Genomic DNA, 7,847 nt, shown 5'->3' with positions numbered 1-7,847 from the left:
TTATCCCATAGAATGATCTGACCCCTAGGTAGTGTTCTTTATGCACAAAAATGTCCTTGGAATGAGAAGAGAACCCAAGGCATGTCACAGCTGTTGGGTGTTTTAACTTCTCCATCCCTGATGTGAGCATGAGTCCAGAGGAAGGGATAGCGGGTGTGAACCTAGCACACAACCTCTCAGGATGGACCAGAGAAGGCTGCCTTGGCTTTGGATTTTTTTCCATCTCTGGTTCTGGCTGGTATTTTCCTCAGTTACTTATACACGGGCACTTCTAGTCTTTCTTTCCATGTAGGGGCCTAAAGGATGTTGTGAAAAGTGTATGTAAATCAGTATTTATTTAGTCTTTAGGGAATGGGATGAGAGAAGTCAGTCCTTGGTTTCTGCAAACATGCACAGGATCCAGCCAGGTCAGAACTGCTGGTCCAGTGCCCTTTGGAGGCAGCAGCCCACCTTCCAGGGCCCGCGGCCTGGACACCCTGCTCTATGGACTCCTCAGCAAGAGCTGCCACAGCTGATGTCTCAGTTCCAAGCCCCTCACAGCTCTTATACCTGATCCAAGACTCAGGTACCCCCAAAATGGCCACTCAGCCCCAAGTGGCATGCTGTGGCCCAGTTTGCTCTTAGGTGCTGGTCTGCTGTCTAGAACCAGTAGCACTTGGAGCTCTCCAGAAAGAGATGGCTGAAACCCTTCTCATGTGCACAGCCACCAACTCAAGAAAGAGCCATTGCTATTTTTTATTGAAGCAGGTGAGAGTGAGTGTGTGCACCATGGTCCAGCAAATTTGAGTCATGTGTAGAGCCACGTGACTGCTCAGCACAGGCCTCGGGAAGCCTCCTCTACCTGCCTCCCAGAGCTGGTGCACAGGGAGACCTGTTGGGGGGGGCTCTCCATCTCAGGACAGGACACCAGCAGGCGGTACAGGATGTGGGGAAGAGGTGATCAGTGCAGCCAGGCCTGGCACAGACCCCTAGGCGTTCTGACAACTGTACTTTGTCATGGTCATTTTGTCCTGCCAGGGAATACTATAGATCTCAAAAGAGCAGAGCACTTTCTGTGAAAGGAAAGAAAATAATGAAGTTAGAGCTGAAAGGGAAGATACCTAACCACAGGGTGTCAGGGTGGGGTGAGGGAGCTTGGGGAGAGATACTCGCCCCCCACCCACCCCCAAGGAGTCCCAGGATGCCCAACCCGTCTGTGCAGTGACTGCACAGGCCCTCCGAGGGCACTGTGTCCAGGGCTCCGAGGGCACTGTGTCCTCTACCCGGCCCAAGGATTCCACCATCCTCCTCTAGCACAGCTCTATAAGGAGCAGCCTGTGCAAGGCCAAGGGGGCCAGAGGTAGGTAGCTCCTGCCCCCAAGCTCCCTCTATTTCTAGCTCCTAGGCCAGCAATGAGAATGCCCAGAGGGAAGGCCCCAGCAGAGGGGAAACTCCCCTGAAGGATCTGGAGCTTGGGGAGGAGTAACAAGGGGAAGATGGCTCTCCCCAGAGCAGAGACCTCACAAAAACCAGCCAGGGTCTTGGAGAGGCTGGAAGTGGGTGAGCAGGGGCAGCTTGGAGGGCTTGGACTGCTTATAGGCCTCTAATTACCTCTAATCTGTTCAGTGTGGCTGTGGTTATAGGCAGGTGGCCAAGGCTGGCACTGGACAGAGGCCTTCTCCTTCCCCAGTGCAGCAGGCAACACCCCATAACAGGCTGGGTTGTGCTCTTAGCACCCCAACCCCCCAGCTACAGCCTCTTAGCCATTCAAATCAGTGGTGTGCTCATACCTATCCAACCTTCCATGTGCACACAGGTGCATGTCTGTGTAAACTCACCTGTACCCTCACTCAAAGGTGTCTGTGCATATCTCCCACATGGCCACACACCCCAAGTTGTGCACAAGGACATGCATGCACTTCCCACACTCCCTCTGCACACAAAACTCACACACGTGCCCCTCCACACCTGCACACCCCCACCTGAACACATGCTCACGGGAATGCACACCTGCCCCTGACCCACACCAAGCACATACCCTTTGCAGATGTGGCTGCTTATGGAAGGGACAGTCGTCCAACTTGGCCTGGGACTTGGTACACGTGGTCCGGCCAATCTCTACTTCCAGCACGTATTTCATCCCAGCCACGATCTACATGTGTGCAAGAGCAGGTTCAACTGCAGCACTGCCCACCAGTGTCACGTACAGGCGGTTCAGTAATGCTGAGTTACTGCATGTTAGCTGTCGCACTGTCACTCCCCCTCTCCTGGACATCATGGGACTGTGGCCCAGGCAATCCCTTATAATTGGTTTCCTGAGCAATGCCCCCAAGGTGTCACATGCACCCAAGTAGGAGAAGAAAATAAAGATGGAAGGTAGAAACTAACCCCTCTCACTGCATCCAGGAATGGCAGACACAGCTGTGGTACACAAGCTGTGGGCAGTTAGCATGGTGGGGGGGGGGGCAAAACACAGTCCCTGCACCAGAAGCACAGGGCAAGGTCTACAAGGGAAGGCTGTCTGTCTTGCCAACTGTGGCCCAGGGCAGGGAGTGCTGGCCATTCTAGGAAGGCTGTCTCCTGATGACACAGATTCAACGACTTCCAGCCACTAGTAAACAGCCCCACAGAATCCTGTTTCTTCCCTTCTGTAAAAGAGAACAATGATCTACAGCACCTGAGCTTCACTGCGAGTCAGACCTTCCCTCCAGTGGTACAGGAGGACCCACCTTGCCCTGTTCAAGGGAGAGGGCAGCAACTAAGGGCTGTAGAAGGAGAGACAGGCTGACCTGGACTTCTCAGATATTCAGGGGCAGGAGGAAGAGCTCTAAACCCTGGCTCACCATGCCACATGGTGCTGTGTCACTGATGGCTGCTGTGCAGTGGCACAGGGCAACTTGAGCCCAGCTGCCCTAAGACCTCTCCCTCTCTGACTGCCCTCCAGTCTCACTGCACCAAGGCTGGGATTGGCAGGGGTGGGGCTTAGGTGACAGCCTCTGTACCCAGCAGGTACTGACGCGCCAGTGGCTGTGGGTGGTGTGAGGGAGCTCAGGGTCAATGGTGCTGGCCCTAGGGGCTGCTCATAGGGCCAAGACTTTTGGAGGGAAGCCTGACCCTTCAGGACTAGGAGCCCAAGTTCCTCGAGGGCACCTGTTGAGGGCACTCAGAGAGGAGGACCTGTGTCCTCTGTGTGCACATTATGACCCGAATCCAACCTTGAGGGGACAACAGTCTCTATACCAAAAGTGGCTGGAGACTAGGGCAAGAAACAGATCGGCTGTTGCAACCCACTGCAGGGTTACTGCAGGTTAGAGGAGGCTAAGGAGATGGGATAGGGCTGCCATGCATGGCCTGCTAGTGTGCTCAAGTATGAAGGGCATCAAGTGTGACAACCAGCAAAATCTGAGTACGTCTGTGCAGGAGACAATGGACTGTATCAGTGTTGATAACTGATTTTCAAGACTGAATCGTGATTATGTGAGCTAATGCCCTTGTTTTTAGAATCTGTAAGTTGATCACCCAAGGGGCTATATATTACAAACTGGTCAATATGAGGAACTACTACCCGACTAATACTTACATGTGGTACACGTCTGGTCTTTGAAAATTAGGTCAGCTTAAGGTGGTCAACTAGGGCGGTTCTACTATATACAATGAAGAACTTTTTCTCAAGAGGTTCAGAATAATAAATGCATAGACCATGCATACACACACCACCTACACAGACATCTAGAGAGTAAGGTGGGTTAAATCAGTATGGCAAAATGATTCCGTGAGGGAGGTGCGTGATAGGTCTACAGCCATGCTTTGTACTACTTTTGCAACTGGCTCTGTTAATTCTGAAATTCCGTCGGCATAAAAAGTTAAAAAGAAAAAAAAGTGTTTGAAAATCATTTAATGGTAGAGCCTGGAGGGCAGCCCGGTGAGGGTTTCTGTTTTCCCGCTCCGCGTGGGTATTTAGCTAGCAGCCTAACCCTGATCCTGGCGTCTGCAAGCAGATCTGAGGCACCAGGTGCAGATCCGGACTGCAAGGCCGGTTCTTGGCAAGACAGGAGTCAAAGCATCCTGGTGACACGCATGCCAAGGGCTGCGGGACCGAAGAGACCTGGGCACTGTCTTGGTGAAGCGCTCAGGCGCGGCCGCGAGGGGCGCCAGGGCGGGGAGCAGCGGTACGACTGGAGCTGGCGGGACTGGGGCGCGCGCGGGGTAGCCCTTCAGACTCCGGGCCGGGGCCGGGGCCGCGGCCCTACGCACCTGCTTGCTGGCGCGCACTACCTGCAGCGCGCGGCTGTGGTACCTGTCATTGCTCGCCTTGTTGTATTCGCTCATGGCAAAGTTCAGCGCATGCTGCACACCCTCCTCGTTGACGTCGGCGTCCATGAAGCCGCCCAGTAGGCGCTTTCGCAGGCCGGAGCTAGCGCCGGTCGCGGAGCTCACGGCCAGGGCCACGGCCAGCGTGGCCAGCAGGAGCAGCGTGGCTCGCGGGGAACCAGCCATGGTCAGTTCGCACGCGGAGCGCAAGGCCAGAGCTGCAGAGGAAAGACTGGCAAGATCCAATAGCCAGAAACCTCACCCATCCCCAGGCCAGAAGCGTCCTTTTTATCCCACTCGGCCGCCCCGCCCCTTCCGGACCCCTCCGCCCCTCCTCCTCCTCCTACCCGGCCCCAGCCCGGTGGGCCGTGTGGTCACCGCATTCCGGATCCTCCCTTCGAGCTCCTCTCCCTGCCCCCTCCTGCTCCCTCCCACGCCTGCGCCGGCTTCCTTTTGATTCTCCCAGCTCTGCCCCTCCGCGTCCTTCCTACGGCCACCCGCTCCCGTCCTCTCCAGCCCCTCTTCTTTCTCGCGTCTCCACCCCCCACTCCGTCTCTCTCCCCAGGCCTGTCCCTCCTTCCAATCTTGGGTTCCCCTGGTATGAGGAAGAATTCGAGGCTCTCTGGGCTCTGAAAATATGTGACCTCCGAACTCTGTTAGAAAAGAAGAAAAAAGAAGTCTTGGCCTGTGGAGGTCGTGAAACGTCTGGAGCATCCCTGAGCACTTGGTGCACGTGTGGGGATCCTCAAAGCTGGGCGTGATTTCAGAGGGCCCAGCAAACTCTAGTCCACATTCTGTTCTGGGGAACTATTTTACCAGATGTAGGGGAATTAACTTTTATTTTTAAAGGTTTAAAAGGTTCGTTTTCACAACTCAATACTACATGTTAAACAAACTTTTTGATAGCCAGCTTGCTGGAGCTGAGGGTAGGACCTGCCTTGGGGCGGCAGTAGGGACAGAGGAACCAACCGGTGAGGGGAGGCGCTGGAGGCGCCAGTGGCCAGGGGGCTGTACAACTGCTGGATGGGACACCCCCAGGTTGCCAGCTCAGGGAGGCCCTTGGGTCTCCCTCCCTGGCACTTGAGGCTAAACTGGGAACCGCCCGTTTCCCAGGCCTAGTCAATTTCATGTAAGTTTCCTAGGCCTGGAAACAAGACTGGATCGTATCCATATTCATCTGTTAGGCTATATATAACCCTACACAAAAGGGGGAGGGATTTTTTCTGACCTGAGTTTTTCCCTCTGCCAGAAGTTCTGGTGCTTTCTCTGTATTCTTTTCTGTAAAATAAATCCTGTCTTACCACTGATCTGTGGTCCATGGATTCATTCTTGGAAACCCGAGACCGATGGCCTACTGAAGAAGAAATTCCCGTATCACTTTCACCACTGGTGACCAATCCAGGCAGTCTAGGCTTGCAGATGGAGTCTGGGGTCAGTCAGTCATGGATGGGACATTGCAGAGCAATTTTTAATTTTTCAGTAACCATACTAAAAAAAGGAAAAAGAAACTGACAAAAGTCATTTTGATCATGTTTTTATTTCACTTAATACATCCGAAATATTATTTCAACATGGGAGCAATTATTAATGAGATAATTTACATTCTTTTGGGTGCTGCACAATGTATTTGGAATTGTGTGTGTATTTTTTACACTTAGAGCCTGTGTCAGTTTGGAGTGGCTCAATTTCAAGCGCCCAGAGTGACATGTGGCTGGTGGCTATGGTTTTGTACAGCCCAGCATTAAGGTAGGTAAGGGAGTGATGGAAGGAGTATTTAAATTAGGGAGTTATAGACGATCTGTTGGAAGTGACACAGGAGGGACAGAGAGAGACGGTGCCACTGGACACTGATCAGGGAGGTCTCTATGAAACCTAGAAGGACCAGAGTCCCAACTAGACCAGGCAGAGGGGGCTCCAGACAGGGCACAGCTAGGGCAAAGGCCCTGAAGAGGGGCTGGACATGCCTCTTCTGGGAGGAAGGGGCATATCCTGGAACCCTCACAGTCCACTGTGGGTGGAGGCTGGGCGGGAAGGGTGCAGGGAGACCCCCAGCAAGCAGAGGAGGGGCAGTGAGTGGAGCCCACAGCCCAAGGATGAGATACAGGCTGGTCTTGCTTCTCTTCTCTGGGAGCCAGGCTGGTGGCTTGGGTCCCCTGTGCACTATTTGGGAAAGTCACCTGATCTTTAAAATAAAGAATCACCTTTAATGAGGTATAATTCATATACAATAAAACATCTCATTTTATGTGACCAGAGGAGTTGTAGGAAACACACACACCAGTGTTAGCACCACATTCAAGATCTAGAGAGTGTGTACTGCCCCTGCAGGTGACCCTCATGTTCCCACCCTGAATCCAGACAACCCATCCATCCCACTCTGTAGACCCACTTTTTTGCCTGTTCCTGCACTTCTGGTGAGCATAAGTGTGTCTGGTCTTCTTTGCTCAGCATGGCTTTGAGCTTCCATCTGGCGTTTTCATTAACCTTGATACCAGACTTTCAGGTTCTTGGTCTCGGTTATTTGAAGAATAAATCCGCAGACCAGATCAGTGGCAAGACAGAATTTATTTACAGAAAAGAATACAAAAACACTAAAGTTCCTGGTAAGGAGAGAAAACCCAAGTCAGGAGAGAAAAGCTCTCCCCATTTTTTCTCTCCATCTAGGGATATATATATAGGCACATTGGTGCCTTCTATAGGAGCCAGGAAATGAATGGACACAGTCTCTTCCACCTGGCCAGGTGAATGAATGTGTTAATGAATGGACACACCCATTCATGGAATTGAGGCCTAGGAAACTTACATGAAATTGACCTAGGCATAGGAAATGGGGGTTCTGCATTTAGTCATAAGTGTAAAGGGGTGGGGACACCAAGCCTTCCATGTCTCCCCAGCAGTTGTCCAGTCCCTTTGGCTACAGAAGCCTCTGGTGGAGGAGGGAGGCTCCCCCCTCTTGCCTATGCTCCAACTCGCTGGTTCCTCTGCTGGCTGCCATGGCACCAACACCACCAAGGTGGAGGTGGTGGGTCCTCCAGCCCAGCTCCACTGAGCTGGCTGGTGCCCACCTGTCCTGTATCAACCTGATTGTTAGTTCTTTCTCCCACGTTGAGTCAGCTGGTACCCTGTGGGCTAACAGGGCCCCCAGCTCAGGATGGTGGAGCTTTGGGTTTCAAAATAGCCCTGGGAGTGGAGAGGGTGATGGGTGTTCTGAGCAGAGAGCTGGCTCCCTCTGTTCCTTCAACCTGCCCTCCGTTCCTGAAGATGACTCTGTGGCAGTGACCTTGTGGTGAAGACAGCAGGCTAGGCAGAAACAGTGGGCCCTTGAAGGGCAGCCAGAAGGTCCTCCTTGGGAGTGATGACAGTGATGGCTAGGCAGTGCAAGCACAGCCCTATTGTAACTGTGGAGTAGGGGATGAGAGGGTCTGGTGAATGGAATCCCGCAGGCAGGAACCCCATCACTGAGGAGTGCCCATGTTAAGTGTTAGGAGGGGGCCCATCCAGCCCCACTGGGAGTCCGGGGCTCCACTAGGTTCACTAGATGTCCCAGGGATGGCGTT

General features: G+C 53.2%; 1 protein-coding gene across 1 annotated transcript; it reads right to left on the bottom strand.

Annotated features, from left to right (window-relative positions):
- Positions 1 to 721: 721 nt before the first annotated feature.
- LOC100960043 (cystatin-C-like) lies at positions 722 to 4,545 on the bottom strand. The gene is made up of 3 exons (XM_003803638.3): positions 4,234 to 4,545; positions 2,018 to 2,131; positions 722 to 1,052 (listed from the first exon to the last, which is right to left on the bottom strand). Exons 1-3 carry the CDS (start codon positions 4,474 to 4,476, stop codon positions 969 to 971), a joined length of 441 nt encoding a protein of 146 aa, XP_003803686.1. The 5' UTR covers positions 4,477 to 4,545; the 3' UTR covers positions 722 to 968.
- Between the last annotated feature and the right edge of the window lie 3,302 nt (positions 4,546 to 7,847).

This window comes from Otolemur garnettii, unplaced genomic scaffold (assembly GCF_000181295.1).
Source record: "Otolemur garnettii isolate 467f Iridium unplaced genomic scaffold, OtoGar3 scaffold00379, whole genome shotgun sequence".
In the NCBI taxonomy this organism is placed as follows: Eukaryota; Metazoa; Chordata; class Mammalia; order Primates; family Galagidae; genus Otolemur; species Otolemur garnettii.
Note: the sequence above shows the minus strand (reverse complement) of the source record. Positions and strands in the feature narration are given on the sequence as shown.